Consider the following 16,750-nt stretch of genomic DNA (forward strand, 5'->3'; position numbering starts at 1 on the left):
TTCCCGATCGTTCGTAAATCAGCAGCGACTGTCATCACTGTGACCGCAGACACCCATGATGGGGACGTGGCGTGGTCACAGGCCATATGCCGCAGGCCAGATCCTGCACGTCTACAGACCCACCACGTGGGCGGGCTTCTGTGTGGTGTTCCTCACGGCACTTTACAGTCACCGGGACACGGGAGTTTGTTTTCAATTCCATGAGGACAGTGGGTTCTGTTCCTGCTGGGAGCACTCCTAGTCCTGTCACCAAGAAGGGACAGTCACCTGGCAGCCCAGTGGACGTCCACCCAGGACCTCAGGTGGCCAGGTGCCCCTGACCGATGCAGGGTGCCCACGTCCCGTTGCAGGCTGCGCGGCCTGTCAGCTCAGAGCAGACAGGGTTCCCGCACGGCCTCGCGGGGTGGGACCAAAGACAGGAGTGTCCAGTGAGAAAACCCCGAAGATGGGACCCCGTGCTCCGGTGGCCGGCCTGCTTCCCAGCGCCGTCAGCATCCCCTATGCGACCGGGAGCTCCAGCGCACGTTTGCCAGAGTAACGTCAGCTCTGCTCTCGGTGCCCTCCGTTGTCCAGGGCCCATCTCCACAGACGGAGTTCCCTTACCTCCTTTCTCATTTCCCTCTTCTCGAACTCCTACTCCTTCCGTCCTTCCTGTATAATCAGCCCCCAGAGGGAAGATAAGGTGGGAGGCGCCCCACGACATGCACCCCGCAGGGGTCTCTCGCTGAGAAGGGCTCTGGCACCTGGACCCTGTGTGTTGTGGGGGCGCCGTGGGGAATGACTGAGCTTGCCCCCACACTCGGACCCTGCGGGGGCAGGGGGCTCCCACAAGAAACACCCTGCCGGGGGGTCAACAGGGGAGTGGCCCCAGCGCAGGGGCAGAGAGGTGTCCGGCAGAACTTCCCCGGAGCCCCTCCTGCCTCAGACCCCGACACGGCCCATGATGGGCGGCCCGTGCATCCTGGAGGGAACCGGGCCCTGGGGGGTGCTGCCGCCTCACGCCGCCCTCCCCTTGTGTCCCGCGTCCAGGTACTTCCTTCAGCCCCGAGACAACGGCAGTAAGAGCCTGAAGCCGGGGGACTTGGGGTCCCTGCGGCTGAATGTGGTGTACACTGAGGACCACGTCTTCTCATCCAACTACTACCGCCCGCTGCGGGACCTGCTGCTGAGGTCTGCGGACGTGGAGGTGCGTGAGTGCGCGGGTTCCTGCTGTGTCCTGGGCCGCCTGCATCCCCCGCCCGGGAGCCAGACCCTGCGGCCCTCCAGACCCCCATGGCCCTCCACGGCCGGCTCCTGACGCCAGCTCCTCTCCTCCGGCCCCCCACACATCTCCCGGCTCCTGACCCCGGCTCCAGTTCCTGGCCCCCGGCCCACCTCTCAGTTCCTGACCCCAGCTCCGGACCCTGGTCCCCCAGTCCCATCTGGCTCCAGACCCCCACCCCAACCCTGCCCCTGACCTCTGAGTCCCCTGCCTCGGTCTGGCTCCACCCCCCACCCCGGCTCAGACCCCAGCTTCAGCCCTCAGCTCCCTCACCCTTGTTTGGCTCCACCCCGTAGCCCCTTCCCAGCTGTCCCCGCCCACCTCCACCCCCAGCAAGGCACGGAGCCCACTCTGGCCCTGCGTCTGGGCAGCCAGCTCCTGGTGGGTGACTGTTTCCTGCTTACTGTCCCCCAAGTCTGCTCTGTGTCCAGAAATACCTGCATCTCCCCTTGCCGGAGGGACGGAGGCTCCTGCCCCACACCCCACCTGCAGTTAGAACCCTGCGTGGGCCAGCAAGGCGCATGGTTTCGGATTTGTATGAGGCCCTGAGGTCACCGGCCCTAGTTCTAGAGGTGGATCCGGGTGGAGGGACCCCAGGAACGGACCCGGAGCATGTGTACAATCGGAGGGTTTGACGTGGGCTTTAGAAAAGACGTGGTTCTTTGCTTAGCTTAGTGGGAGAGGCACTACTGGACAGGGCTGGGGGCCGGGCCCCCGGCGTGGGGACCCTGAACCACCTACTCACTGACCGTGCCCGGTGGGGGGTGGGGGTCTGCAGCCAGCCCCCGGGGCTGGGGGGCTCACGCTGGGCTTCCGTGGTACCTCCCGTCCCACAGCCAGTGTCCGCGTCCGCCGCGCACGTCCTGGGCGAGGTCTGCAGGGAGAAGCAGGAGGCGGCTGTCCCCCTCGTGAGGTTCTTCCTGCACTACGGCCGAGTGGTGCCCTTCATCAGCGCCATCGCCAGCGCCGAGGTCCAGAGGACCCAGTGAGTGAGCCGCGGGCTCTGCCCGTGACCTCACCTCCCCGAAGGCTGCGGCCTGAGTCAGTGACCACCCGGTGGTGAGGGCCCGGCCTGGGGCGGTACCCTCAGCGCTGAAGAGAGTGCAGAGCTGGGACAGCAGAAGGGACCCGTACCGGCTCAGGTTTTCTGTCCAAGACACGCTGTTTCTTAAAAATGCACCTTTTCTGGGAAATCCCAAGGTGTGAGTGCAGGAAGGAGGTGAACAAGGGTGCAGGTTGCCTTGGGGGTGATCAGAGCGTGGCAGCTTCAGTACTAGGCCCACAGCAGAGGACTGGGTCACGGCCGCCCCAGGACTTGTGCCCACTCTGCGGGGATGGGTCTGCTAAGAAGAGTCTGTCCCTGGAGCTCTGGGTTCAGAAAGATCCAGATGCCCCCGAGTGGAGAGATGGCGTGAAGCACGTCCTGTTACATTCGCTCCTGCAGGACTTCCCGGGATGACCTTGGGTCTGGTCCTTAGAGGCAATAACTTGGTGTGAAACGGGCCTCACAAAGGGGCGGGGCTGTGGGTGTGGGGAGGTCGTGCTGAACGGCGAACGGCCGTGTACAGTAGGTGTGTCACACACGCCCGCCTGGGGGGCTCAGGATGCCCCATGCGGAACATCTGGCTGGGTCTCGTTTTCCTCCCAGAACATCTGGAAGCAGACTGAGCAGGGTGAGCCAGGTCTGTCTCTGCATCCGTTAGGCGTGTGCCCAGGGACACGCTCGGTGTCCGTCATCCTCTTGCTCTCCGAGACAGACTTGCCTCCAACGCTATTTTACAGGGACCCCAACACCATTTTCCGAGGAAACTCGTTGACCTCCAAGTGCATTGACGAGACGATGAAGCTGGCCGGGATGCACTACCTGCACGTGACCCTGAAGCCCGCCATAGAGGAGGTGAGTGGGGGGTCCCACCCTGCGGCCCCCAAGGACTGGGCACGTCAGGATCTCCAGCAGGCCCAGTGCTGCTGGGTAGGGGCGTGAGGGACGCTCGCCCCCCCATGACACTGCACGCGGATGGCAGGCAGCTCTGACCCCTGCTCCCCAAGACATTGCACGCGGACAGCAGGCAACTGAGACCCCCTCCCCCCACGACACTGCGCGTGGACGGCAGGCAGCCGTGACGCCCCCACGACACTGCACACGGACGGCAGGCAGCCGACCCCCCCACGACACTGCACGTGGACGGCAGGCAGCCGTGACGCCCCCACGACACTGCACACGGACGGCAGGCAGCCGACCCCCCCACGACACTGCACGTGGACGGCAGGCAGCCGTGACGCCCCCACGACACTGCACACGGGCGGCAGGCAGCCGACCCCCCCACGACACTGCACGTGGACGGCAGGCAGCCGTGACGCCCCCACGACACTGCACACGGGCGGCAGGCAGCCGACCCCCCCACGACACTGCACGTGGACGGCAGGCAGCCGTGACGCCCCCACGACACTGCACACGGGCGGCAGGCAGCCGACCCCCCCACGACACTGCACGTGGACGGCAGGCAGCCGTGACGCCCCCACGACACTGCACACGGACGGCAGGCAGCCGACCCCCCCATGACACTGCACGTGGACGGCAGGCAGCCGTGACGCCCCCATGACACTGCACACGGGCGGCAGGCAGCCGTGCAGAACAGGTGGCACGCAGGAGCCCCTGACTGGGGGGCCCATGCCACCTCCGTCCCAGCTTCACCGCAGGGACCTGCCCCGTGTGCTCCGGGATCTTTCTCATGGTCTCGAAGGAGAACAGCCTCTTCTTCCAGCTGTGGGTCCCCGGAACCCGCGTGCAGCGCTCTCTCTAGGGTCCCCTCGGCTGTGTGTGGCCTTCTGGTACTCCTCATGCGGGGACAGGCGCAGCCAAGGGCTCCACATGCTTCCTCCCCCCGTGGCCCTGAGCGCCTTGCCTGACCTCTGTGGGATCCCTGAGCAGGGAGCTTTTCCCCCAGAACAGCTTCGTCAAGTGCGGGAACGTGAGGAAGTTTAGACTCGCGTTCTGGTTTGATCCGTGGGCGCAGACCTGCCAGCACTTGGGAGGAACCACGTTTTTAACCCTCATGAAACCTGGTCACGTGCACGGACGGGAAACGGTCTTCGAGAAGGTCCGGAAGTTCCTCGCAGGCCGTGGCGGCGCCCGTGGCCACCCTGAAGGCCCTCCTCCCCCTGCCACGGAGGGCCTGGCTGTGGCTCCTGAGGTCGCTCTCAAGCCCGAGGCCCCTGACCTCCACCCCCCTGGGATCCTGGAACAGTGGTCACTCACTCCTTGTCAATGCACTTTCCAGATATGCCAGGGCCACAAACCCTGTGAGATTGACCCTGTGAAGCTGAAGGACGGGGAGAGCCTGGAGAACAACATGGTGAGACGTTCTCATCCGCTCAGCACTCTCCGAAGCTGGCCGCCCGGCCGCAGGCCACCTTGGGGGCTCCGCATCTCTCTAGGATTTGGGGTGGAGACCCTACCGGGACGCGCTCTCGGCATGTCCTCTGGGGCCTGTGTCAGGGAGACCGGCCCTTTGGCTGCTGACTCCCGTGCCATCCCTCCTCCTGGGGTGACTGGAGCCTCCCCGCCGGGCTGGCCCGTGGCCCGGCTTCTTCCCAGCCTGGTCCGTCCTCCTGCGGCAGCAGACATGGGTCCCCAACCCTGGCCGTGTCCCCCTGTGCTCTCCTGAGGGGGGTCTGTCTTTAGAACAGCCGGACTCTCTGATGGGACAGGGAGCTGTCATCGTCCATAGGGTTTCCTCAGGTTAAGTCTTTTTCATGCCTGTGAGGAAGAGAGACGGGGCTCTCCGTCGGGAAGGTGCATTCCGGGGGATTTCGTCCCTGTCCCAGTTAGTGAGATCAGCATGGGGGAGGGAGCCGCGAGGCCTGGCCCCCCGCAGAGGTGCTCGCCCCGCCGACTGCTGACCGCGATGGCCCCGTGCGCCCGCTGAGGGGACGTGCGTCTGTGGCTGCCACGGCTGTCCACGGCTGCTCCCTCCCTGGTGTGCTCGACTGCTGTGGGGGCCGGCAGGGTGGCCTGGGCCACCAGGGCCCTCGGGGTGACCGGGCTGCACCCCGTTGCAGGAGAACCTGCGGCAGTACGTGGACCGCATCTTCAGCGTCATCACCAAGTCGGGGGTGAGCTGCCCCACCGTCATGTGTGACATTTTCTTCTCTCTCCGAGAGGCGGCTGCCAAACGCTTCCAGGGTGAGTTGGTGTGGAAAACGTCCGCGGCTCCTTACGGGGGGTCCCTTTCCCCACCGCCAGGCTCCTCGAAGCCAAGAAGAGACGTCGCGGCGTCCACGCAGACGTGGTTCCGGCTGGGGCCGTGGGGTCGGCGCCCGTGCGCACACGGCATCCCTTTCCTGCCCGGCCGGGCTCCAGGTCCCGCCTGCCGCGGCCCCCAGGGGAGCCCGGCCCAGGCCCCGGGTGGGAGGGCCGGCTGGCCGGATTTTGTCACAGTGGTTAGTTTAGGACGCGGTGGTAACTGCTGTGCGTTTGGGCCTGTCCGGTCGGGGAAGCCGCCCTCCCGGTTCTTCGCGGTTCTGGCTGGAAGGTCGAGGCAGCACTCAGCACCCCACGTCGCGCGCGTCTCTCTTCTGCACCTTCGGGAGAGACAGGATGACCCCTTTGTGGACGTGGGGCAGGAGGGGTCCCGGGGATGAATTGCCTTTTCAGTCGTGCCCGTTGCTTGGGGATTCATCTTGTGCAGACATGCCCACGGGTGGAACAAAGGTGGCCTGCTCGGGCGGCAAGTGTCAGGTTGACTGAGGCCTGGGGTCCAGGCTGAGGAGGGGGTGGTGCGGTGTCTGGGTCCCCGCGCCGTCCAGCAGGCCCCGACCATGGCCCTGCTGCACCCTTTCCTGAGGAGCCCGTGGGTCAGCCCAGATGTGTCCTGCTGCCTCCAGGAACGCAGAGCCCCTGAGCAGTCCCTGGACCCTGCCAGGAGCCCCCTCCTGCCCGCCGGTGGGGACACCTCTCAGCCTGTCTCACCGTGGAGGCTGGGCCTCACATCCAGCTCTGTGGACAGGCCCTGCTGCCTTCAAGCTCATGGGCCTCGAGCTCAGGGCGCCCCGGCCCTCAGACACCCGGGGTCACTCGGGGTCGGCGAGCCTGGGCCTGCCTGTCACAGCCCCATCCCCAGGAGGCGCTGAGCCATTCGTGGTGCCGAAGGGGAGAGTGAGGCGGCAGGCGCGCTGGCTCGGGCCAGGCCGGGACCCCGCGCCCTCACCGGACGCCCCGTCCTGGCCGCAGGTGACCCGGACGTGCGGTACGCGGCCGTGAGCAGCTTCATCTTCCTGAGGTTCTTCGCTCCGGCCATCCTGTCCCCCAACCTCTTCCAGCTCACGCCTCACCACACGGTAGGCGCGTCCGTCCCGTGGACTGGCCGACCCGCCCTCCTGGTGTCCCCCTTGCTGGGGGGTGGGGGGGCTGGGAACCCCTTTATGCACGAGAAGGGGGGCACCTTGGCCAAGCCGCGTCTGTCGAGCACCGTTGGCTGCCGTGACCAGGACCCTTACTCCCACCTTAGGGACGGTGAGCGCTTACGGTCTGCCGTGCGTTCAGGCGCGCGCGCGGTCAGCACGTGCGGCCCAAGCCCCTCGGGTCAGGCTCCGAGTGACGCACCAGCGGAGCGCACCTGGCAGTGACTGACCTCCGCAGGAAGCCCGGGGCCAGGGGACTCAAGGGGCCCATTCCCGGCTTTGTTTCAGAGGAACCCTCCAGGCCATAGGAAGGGCCAGCAAGCCCCGCCATGGGCACCCCGGGCAGGGCGGGGAGGCTGCTCCTTTAAAGGTGCCCTTGTGCCTGCCGTTGGCACCTGCTCTCCTCGCCCTGCCCTGCGCGCCGGCCAACGCCCCGGGGAAGCGCTGGGGTCCAGCCCACGGGGCCGAGAGCGCCACGGGGGGGCCTGGAGGGACGTCTCGCGTCCCGCGCTCGCCGGCCTCCCATTGCTTGCAGGCAGCACGCGGGGGCTGGGGGGGCTTTTACGTGCTGTCACCATTTTGTCGGCCGTGCGATTCTGGGTTTAATCACAACGTTTCTGTGGAACCGAAACGAGACTTGCCTTTCTCCTTTTTGACAGGACCCGCAGACGTCGAGGACGCTGACACTTATCTCCAAGACCATTCAGACTCTTGGCAGCTTGTCCAAGTCAAAATCCGTAAGTCGCTTACTTTAATCGTGTCTGCTTATCCCAGCAGAGAGTGTGGGCTCAACACAGGGATAGGATAAGAAGCAATAAAACCCACACGGCCCCCCACCCACCGTCTGAGCAGAGAGAACATTCCAGCGGCTTGCAGGCTCCTCTCTGCCTTCCTGAGCTGTGAAACATTGCGTTTCGAGACTGTTTTGTTTGGGGGTAAACTACCCTTAGAGACTGGGCTTGCTTTCTGAGCCTGTACTCCGCTCAGGTCCGCTGTGGGGATGACCGCGTACAACAATCTCCACAAGCCAGCACCGTGCGGGATGATGTCTCTTAACAAGCAGTAAAGACACGACATCCCCCAGACCGGTGGTGGGTTCACCCCGCTATGCTGCAGGCAGGGCCGGGGGGAAGAGTTCAAACCCCGAGTCTTCCCTGGAGAGAAGGGGTAGCGATGACATCGGCCCCGCCAAAAGTCAAAGTCCCTGTTGGTAGGGAACGCCAAGGTCTTGCTGGGCGAGAGGGTGACCTGGGGTACGGCGGAGTCGCCCCTCCCAGGGCCCAGCAGTCCCCTGGCCAGACCAGAGCTCCTGTGTTTGGGCCAAGCCGCCCAGCAGGGCAGGGCCCTCGGCCACAGGGCTCCTCGGCGGCATGGGGTTGGGGCTGTGCTCCCCTCACAACTCACTTCATTTTTTCGTGAACAAGTGGGTTTGAAACCCCGTCAGACTGAGCTATGGCAGAGGGAGTCACAGGAGCACGTGGTGCGTTACCGGCTCCCAAGTGGGGGTCTAGGGGCTGTGGGGGCCTCAGCTGCGAGCCTCTGAGGTCGTCTGTGCTTGAGGCAGATTTAATGCCCAGGGCAGGCCAGGGGCTCCTCCGGGGGGCCGCCTGCCACATGCCATGTCCTGCTTGGGTCCCCAGGGTCTGCCCCGGGCCTCGCAGCCCCCAGAATGCGGGTCATGACACGCAGGTTTGAGGACATTGGGGACTATGTGTAGCGACGTCAACATGCGGACGGCTGGGCACGTGCCCTGGGGACTGAAGGCCGGGGCCGGCTGCACAGGGACGGGGCTGGTCTGGCAGACAGCGGCCTCTCTGTGCCTGGACCGGCAGGAACCCCCAGCCCGGCCCAGCCCCCTCTTCTGTTGTCTGGGGGGTCCCATCGCTGCCGACAAGCAGCCCCCGTGTGGGAGACGCTGGGCTGCGTGTAGACTGCGGCGGAGCCACGCGTGTGTGGCGTCCCGCGGCAGGCGGCCACTCCACGGTCCGTCGGCCGGAGCCTGGGTGAACGGGTCTGGGCTGGGGGTGAGTTCTGTGCGGACCCACCTCTGTGCGTCCGGGAACTGCAGGGCGACCCTCCGCGACACGGTGCTCGCTGCAGGCACGACGTCGGGAGGGCTGCCCTCCGTGTGTCCCTGAGGGGCGCTCCGACGTCCACCTGTCCGGGCCCTCGCCAGCCCCCGGTCCCAGGAGAGGCTCCCGTGCAGCGGCCTCGTCGTGACCTGTGTCAGCAGCAGAGACCTGGAACCCAGGTGTCAGCCTCCACGCTCGCTGAGGGACCCCGACCCATTGTCAGGGTTCAGACCCCGGCTTCCGGAGTTTCGTCTGCGTGGCTGTGCCTGCTTTTGTGGCTTCCGTGGGCCGTGCCCGGGCTGACCCTGGGGCCACAGTTTCACTGGCATCTCCGCTTGCTGAGTGACCGTCGCCAGAGCCGGTCGTGACGCATGCTCCAGATTGTTCCCCTTGGAGCCGTGTGCCCCAAGACCTGTAGGCCTTTGTTCAGTGACCTGTCTCATTTTAGGCGAGTTTCAAGGAATCCTACATGGCTGCATTTTATGAATTCTTCAACGAGCAAAAATATGCTGACGCAGTAAAAAATGTGAGTATGGATATCAGTTAACATGGACGGGCTGCCCCCTGTCCTGACACGCTACTGTAGTTCCAGAAAATGGAGTTAAAATTCACAGAATGTAGAACTGGCCGTTACCCACTGTCCGGAGTTCAGAGCATCATTCCCTTCGTAGTCCGTGACACCCCCCCACTGTCCCCGAACTCTGCACCCCCAACCCCCCACGATCCCAGGACTCTCTGCACCCCGGACCCTGTGAACCCCTTGCACTCCCTCCTGTTCTGACCATCCCCTACGGTCCCCAGACTCCCTACTCCCCGGGGACCGCGGACCCCTTCCAGACTCTCCTCTCTGGAACCGTCACGACGAGTTCTCCCTCAGTGGTGGGCGCTGTACTTCTCTCAAAGACCGCCCTGTGTTTCTTGCAAATCCCTTTCCTCGTGCTTTTGGCCGTCTACTCCTGGGGCCCCCACAGATGCCTGAGTCATGCAGCCAGGACACCCGGAATCGGGGACGTGTCTCAGGGAGAGAATCTTTTCTGGATCCTAAAGCTTTACCTTTTCTGTTGTGTGTAGAAGCAGTCACACATACTTACCTCTCAGAAATCGTAAAAACCAGGATCCAGAAGTGGAGGAAGGGAGGGTGCTGGGGCGCACGACGGTTGGGGGAGGGAATCCAGACGGGTCGTGGCAGTCGGATCAGGAGGGGAGGTCGTCCCGGGAGGAGAGCCCCTGCTGCCCCCCTTTTCTGCAGAGATGCGTGCTTGGGTCACCTGTTGACGTGCAGGTGGGCCTCCCAGGGTCACCAGAAGCCTGGCGGCCAGGTGGAGCGGTGGCTGGGGGTGCAGGGGACCTCCTCGGGGGGGGCTGCTGGGAGGCCGGGCTCAGGGTTGGACGCTTCCCTCCTGGCCACAGTAGGGACGCGCTTAGGACCCCTGACTCTTGCAGAGGGACCCAGATCCCTCTCTCTCCTGGCGTCAGGAAGAAACGTAGTGTTCTGCTGTCTGTGAGAAGGAACGTAGCCAAGCGTGCCGTCTCCCCCTTAACTGTCTGCTGTCTTTCCCACCTTAGTTTTTAGATCTGATCTCATCTTCTGGGAGAAGAGACCCCAAGAGTGTGGAGCAGCCCATCCTGCTTAAAGAAGGGTAAGGCCCGCGTCTGCTGCCGGGCCGGCGGGGGCGGGACACGGGGCGGCGCTCCTGGCCGTCCCCGCCGTGAGTTGGGGCATCTCTGCCCACGTGGCTGGTGCCCTCCCAACTCAGAGGCAGCCAGACCCTTCAGGGGCTGTCCTGGCCTGGGACATCATGGCCTTTGTCCACATCTCCGATCCAGTAAGACTGCTCACAGGGCGAGTCTGAGACGTGGTGTTGGCTCGCCTCCTCCGTGCCTCTGCCCTGCGGGTTGTGTGAGTGGAGAAACACCTGTCCGTGGGGGAGAGGGAGTGGGAGGCTGACCCAGCCTTGCGTGTGGGCCGGCTCCCACCTGAGTTCAAGACCCTGTTCCCCTCCACCAGACCCCCCCCCCAAAACATCTCTGGTTCCCACTAGTCTGTTTTCTGGAGCACCTCCACCCCGGGTCCGCAGGCCTGCCCACCTTCATACAGGCGTCCCTCGTTGGTATTCCCAGTGTGGGAGATGGGGAGGGGGCGGCTGCTTTCTTGGAGGTCTGATGAACCTGCTGTCCTTGCCGACTTGTGACTTAAAGTTTTCTGGGGCACCTGGGTGGCTCAGGGGGTTAAGCCTCTGCCTTCGGCTCAGGTCATGATCTCAGGGTCCTGGGATCGAGCCCCGCATCGGACTCTCTGCTCAGCGGGGAACCTGCTTCTCCCTCTCTCTCTGCCTGCCTCTCTGCCTGCTTGTGAGCTCTGTCAAATAAATAAAATCTTTTTTAAAAAGTTAAACTTTGCAAAAGTAGAGACCTTTGCCTTTTGGTGTTTTACCGTATCACTTGGAAATACAGTGAGATGTGGTGTGGAGAGCTGCTGGCTGTGCCCCGAGCCCCAACACTCACCCACAGACGTGCCCTGTTCACACAGGTTCATGATCAAGAGGGCACAAGGGCGAAAACGCTTCGGGATGAAGAATTTTAAGAAAAGATGGTTCCGCCTGACCAACCACGAGTTTACGTACCAGAGAAGCAAAGGTAACGAGAGAAACTGGCTTTTTACTGGATTCCCACAGTTTATTCGGAGGGGCCAGAGCCTGGACTGGGGCCCGATGGGGTTCCTGCCTGCTTTCCTGGCTGAAACGAAGCACGTAGAGTAGGTGTCCTGGGGCGTGAGCAGTTTCTGGTCACAGGAGCGCGTGGGAGACGTCCGCCTGCCAGGTGGCCCGGGTGGGGGTGGGGAGCAGGTGGGCCTGTGCCCCTGGGCTCCCGGTGTGGGAGTCGGGGTCCCGCGTGGGCCGTGTCCTCTGGGTCTGAGGGGGCATAGGTCGCGGTGACACGGCACTGGGAAGTAAAATGTGGGGACAGGGCTCCTCGAGAAGGCACACGGCCGGAAGGCCAGGGTCCCCGGGAGGCAGCGCCAGGTCCTGCTGCGTGAGGCCCGCTGTTCTGCGGTGTCCCCTGCGACCCCTTAAGGCGGGGAGCCTCTCGCCCGCCCTGTCACGAACCCCGTTCTGTGGCAGGAGACCAGCCTCTGTGCAGCATTCCCATCGAGAACATTCTGGCCGTGGAGAGACTGGAGGAGGAGTCCTTCAAGATGAAGAACGTGAGTGCGGCGCCACCGCGGGCTCTGGGGGTTTCTCCCTCCTCTGCGCGCGTCGCCCCGCCGGCACCCCCTGCCGCTGGCCTCCTCCCGCAGCCCCGTCACCGGGGTGCTCGCGCACCGGCCAGAGGCAAAGAGCCTGCTGGAAGGCGCTGTCCTGGCAGCTCCGGGACCGCTGGGCTTCTTTGAGGCAAATTTTGATCTGGCTTTGAACTTACAGGGAAGCGGCGAGCATAGAGCAGGACCCCCGTGCCCCCAACAGAATTGCATGTGGTTTGCCTTTGTCTGTCTGCTGATCACGTACATCCCGCCTCCTCGTCTCTCTCCGTACACACGCGTTTCTCTGAGCCACGTACACACTCAAGTGTGTTCCCTGCAAACAAGGACGTTGTGGTGTGGAGGCAGACCCCCAGGTCCAGAGGCAGGACCCCAGCACTGGTGTAGCGTCCCCTCTGACCCCCGCCCGTGTTGGGACTCCGCCAGCTGAGCTCCTGGCCGTCTTCGTAGCTGCTGAGTGTCCCCCGCCGCCCACCACATGGTGCATTCTCCATCCTTTCTTGGACCTGGAACCTTCCTCAGCCCTTCTCAGTGTTCCCGAAGCCCAGAGGCTAGGTGTGGCGGGTGTCCCTCAGGTTGGGTGGCAGGTTCGGGTGCCCGCTCCTGCCCGGGATCCCACGGAGATGACCGCATCCCCTGGGTGTGTCTTGTCAGGACGGCTCACGGTGACCGTGGGACACACGGTGAGCTGTGTCCACCACTGGCCCCTGGCCTCCCTCGTCCGTTCAGTACTTCCTGGCTTTCTGCCGTGGAGAGCTCTGTTCCACGGTTTCTTCCCTTGTCTGTCAGGGCCACGTCTTCTTCAAGGCCGGCGTCCCTCGCTGCCCAGTGGGTGTGGGACGTGACAGCGCTCTTGCCCGCATCGTCAAAATGCCCGTCACCAGCACGCACGGCCGAGCGCGCACGGGGTTTCTGAGGGAGCCGCCGGTGACATCACCGGGTCTGATTTGCGGCGAGGCTCGGATGGGGAGACTTCCTGTGTCCCCACGGAGGGTCCTGTGGGGGAGCCCGCACATCGGGTCTGCTTACTGTTTGACGCTTTTCAAAAAGCACAGACCTCCGGGGACCATCTGTGTGGCACAGGCAAAGGCATGTCCCGGTCTCCTTGTCACTGCACACCTTGGAGCTTGGTGGGGGAGGAAGTGCCCCTGCCCACTGCTACGGCCGCCGTGGCTGTCGTGGCCTGGGAGAGGGTTACAACTCTGGCCCAGTCTCCAGAGGCACAAATGGGCTCACGGAGGTGGAAGGAGCTCGTGCGTCTCGTGTGGGGCAGGAGCTCAGCCCCCCTTCCCCGTGTCGCTGGTCGTTTGCTTCACTGGTCGTGTCTTCCCAAGTGTTGCCAACCGCCCCCAACACCACGGGCTTCAGGGAGCTCAGATGTTGGAGCAGCCCTGCATTCCCTAAGAACCTTCTTCAGGTGCTGGGAACCATCCACAGTAAGCACCGCTCTAGGACGACGGTCCTTGTACAGCGTCTCACCCCGCGGGCTCTCCTACAGATGCTGCGTGTAGGGTTTAGAGGAAGGTCCCCGATCGGGTCCGCCTCCCAGGAGCTTACAAGGGCTCTGTCTTCCACCTCCTGCGTCAGTCTGTCTCGGCACAGCTCAGTCGTCTAGTACCCAGTAGGTGCCTGCGCCATGCTGTGTGGTGGGGGGCGCAGTGGGTCTGCTTCAGCTATGACGGGGCTGCTTCTGGCCCGGGGTCGCTGAGGAGGAGGACCGATGAGCTCGCGTCTCTGTCTGGGTCAAAGATGGACCCCGTGGCCCGTGTGGGTGGCCCTGGCTGGGTAGATGGGGAAGGCTGCCCCTGGCTGGACGGCCCAGCTCGCACACAGCCGTTCCCACTCAGCCTTCACTGTCCCTTCACCTGGACTACTGGAGGGGGTTTCTGGGGCAGGCAGATGGCCCCACAGCAGACGGTGTTTTCCCCGAGCCCGAGGGACGTTCGCCTATTGTGCCTGCCCCAGGAGGAATGCCGTCTCCTGTGTGGAGGCTGTAGCGTGGGGTGTCTGTTCCCAGGCCTGGGATTCAGCCCTCTCTAGGGTGGGGGCCTGGGGCACCCAGCCCTCCCTGGGCTCAGGGCCTTTGCACCTGCTATGCCCGTCCCAGGACCTCCACTGCCCCAGGACCCCCGCACCTCTCATCCCCGCTGCCCCAGGACCTCTGTACCTATTGGTGCTTCTGGCTGGGACTCTCCGTCTTCTGCTTTTCCCACTCAGATTACTGATGTTTTAGTCATCTTTCTGACTTCAGCTGGGTCATGGATTTAAAAGGTTCTTGCCTGACTCTTCCTCCAACGTACACAGACCTTACGCTTTGTGTTGGTCTTTATCCTTCTTGCTGGCTGGAAGTTCATGGTGAGAGAGACTCTGTTTGGGCCACACTCTGTCCCCAGAGCCTAGGGCAGTGCCTGGTATTCAGGAATGGTGGTTGAATGAGCAATAAGAGAGACACGGCGGAGGCTCTGAGAAGCCTCAGAGCAAGTCACACTAACCTGGAAGGAGGAGGAAGAGCCTCCTGGTCAGGTGGGGTGGGTGGGGATTTTCTGATGGACACAACAGCACATACAAAGGTCCTGAGGTCAGTGTGGGATGAGGACAGGAACATGGGCACAATAAGCTCTCATGTACCTTGCACAGAAGACCGCCCCAGCTTAAAAAAACCAGGAGACTCAAGGAAACATTTATGTCCTGACCACAGTGACTACAGGAGGGGGATGAACAGTGCTACTTCTTTGCTTTTTGAATGGAGCTCCCTGAGACCCCAGGAGACAGAGTGCCGTGGCCAGGCTGGCCAGGGGTGACCCAGCTGAGTCGTGTTAGTCCCAAATCCCCTAGGGGGAAGGCTATGGCTCTCTCGGTCTCAGCAACAGCAGAAAGCCCTTTGTGTGCTCGACAGCCACCCAGGCCTGTCCGGTCCCTCCCTCCGTGGCCCCCGGGCCTGTCCGGTCCCTCCCGGGCCTGTCTGCATCCACACGGAGAACCCTCGTGGCCCAGGCAGGACACCTCGCCCGGTGGCCTTTCTGACCCTGACTGCGGTCTCCCCAGATGTTTCAGGTGATCCAGCCCGAGCGAGCGCTGTATATCCAGGCCAACAACTGTGTGGAGGCCAAGGCCTGGATCGACATCCTGACCAAAGTCAGCCAGAGCAACAAGAAGCGCCTCGCCGTCTACCACCCGTCCGCGCACCTCAACGGCCACTGGCTGTGCTGTAGGGCCTCCTCGGACACGGCCCCGGGTTGCTCCCCCTGCACCGGGTAGGTCTGTGCTCCCCTCCCCCGAGGCCCTCCCAGCCAATGCAGGCGGAGAGGGGGTCCCACGGGACCGGCCAAGTGGACGGAAATCAGCCCTGAGCTAACAGGGAGGGAGAGCAGAGTGTATTGAATATAGACAGTGGGGGGCGGGGGGGGGACACGGGGACAGAGCATCCAGCAAACACAGAAGAGAAAACAGCGGGAGTCTCCTCTTTGCTCGGGGTCTGGGTTTTTCATGGGGATTGTGGTCTGGGGCACGTGTCCCCTTAGGCGTCCAGGAACTGGTCGGCGCAAAGACAGGGTCCAGGTGTCCTTTGTAAGTTACTCATTCCCTCAAGCCAGGGGTCTTGGCCTCAAGGTGTTTGGAATGAGGGGTCTTAGCATTTCTGACAACCCTGCCTGCTCACTCCTCTTTTCTGTTGTGCTGGAAAACTCCAAAGATACCCTCACGCATTTGTCCATTGCAAGGAGGACACAGGCTGCGTGCATTACAAGCATGCGTGGAGTGGGGCGTGGGTGCAGGCCTAGCGAGAACAGAAGCTGGAAAAGAAACAAAAAATAAAAAAAAATTTTTGTTCTTTTTTTTTTCATGGGGTCCCTTCAGTCCTTGTCTCACATGCACCCCGTGTGGCCAAGCACAGTTGTCCGGTTTGTGCACTGTACAGAGAGGTTTGGCCGAGGGGCTGCGCTGGGGCTGTGCTCACAATTCTTGAGGTGCCTCCATGCCTCCTTGCAAAGGCCCTGAGACTGGCAGGGGCTGTGAGCCGTCATGGGTGCTCTGTCTCCCCAGGGCCCTAGTGGTCCTTCGGGGTGGACGGCAGTGGGGAGGGTGCTCCGTGCTGAGGGAGGACTCCCAGGGGTGGGGTGCTGTCGTGTTTCTTCCAGAAGAGCCCGGAGGCCTCCACTATCCTGCCCACACCCCCTTCAGTGTCCGCACCTGTCATCTGACTCCCTCTCCCTTCCCTCCCTGCCCCACCGTGAGCTGGGCCTCCTGGGGGTCATGAGGGGCTCCCTCGGCCGCTCCCGGAAGCAGGCCTGGGTGCGTTCAGGGTGCCCCTGTGACCTGTGAGGACAGTGACGAATGCCGTCTGGTGCAAGGGTGAGAGACGCCCCGAAGCTCACGAGGTGGGAGCAGAGGGTCGCCTTCATAGCTGAAAAGGCCGGGACTCGGGCATGTCCCCGCCGGGTCCCACCCAGGAGAGGCTGAGTACTGTGTGCGGGGGCTGGGACCCTGCCACACCCTCGGGCCAGGGCCGGAGCCCCCGCACGCTGCGGGAAGAGGCGGCACCTGGCCATCCTCACCTGGGGCGGCAGGCCGACCCCGCCGGGCCCGTGGCCCACGTGCACCAGGAGCGGCTCTTTCTGTTTCTTGTCACAGCAGAGCGAGCCTGGCCTGTCGGCCGCTGTCTCAGCAGGGCTGTGGACCTCCGGTCCTCCGAGCCTGTGCACAGGCCCCCTCAGTGCTCGTGAGCTGGGCCCCGGCCCCATCGGGGATAAGTTCCCC

The 16,750-nt window shown here is 63.6% G+C and overlaps 1 protein-coding gene across 2 annotated transcripts in view; it reads left to right on the plus strand.

The window, feature by feature from the left end:
• RASA3 (RAS p21 protein activator 3) overlaps positions 1 to 16,750 on the plus strand; it is a 115,014-nt gene that overhangs the window by 91,937 nt on the left and 6,327 nt on the right. For both annotated transcript variants that reach the window (XM_080799025.1, XM_080799024.1), the window contains exons 10-21: positions 1,030 to 1,186; positions 2,098 to 2,246; positions 3,044 to 3,158; positions 4,543 to 4,617; positions 5,324 to 5,447; positions 6,495 to 6,601; positions 7,324 to 7,401; positions 9,185 to 9,262; positions 10,303 to 10,376; positions 11,267 to 11,373; positions 11,859 to 11,941; positions 15,041 to 15,249. In XM_080799025.1, the coding sequence (XP_080655151.1) occupies positions 1,030 to 1,186; positions 2,098 to 2,246; positions 3,044 to 3,158; positions 4,543 to 4,617; positions 5,324 to 5,447; positions 6,495 to 6,601; positions 7,324 to 7,401; positions 9,185 to 9,262; positions 10,303 to 10,376; positions 11,267 to 11,373; positions 11,859 to 11,941; positions 15,041 to 15,249 (1,356 nt within the window). The remainder of the gene's footprint in view (positions 1 to 1,029; positions 1,187 to 2,097; positions 2,247 to 3,043; positions 3,159 to 4,542; positions 4,618 to 5,323; positions 5,448 to 6,494; positions 6,602 to 7,323; positions 7,402 to 9,184; positions 9,263 to 10,302; positions 10,377 to 11,266; positions 11,374 to 11,858; positions 11,942 to 15,040; positions 15,250 to 16,750) is intronic.

The sequence above is a fragment of the Martes martes genome, assembly GCF_963455335.1.
Source record: "Martes martes genome assembly, chromosome: 3".
NCBI classification, from domain to species: domain Eukaryota; kingdom Metazoa; phylum Chordata; class Mammalia; order Carnivora; family Mustelidae; genus Martes; species Martes martes.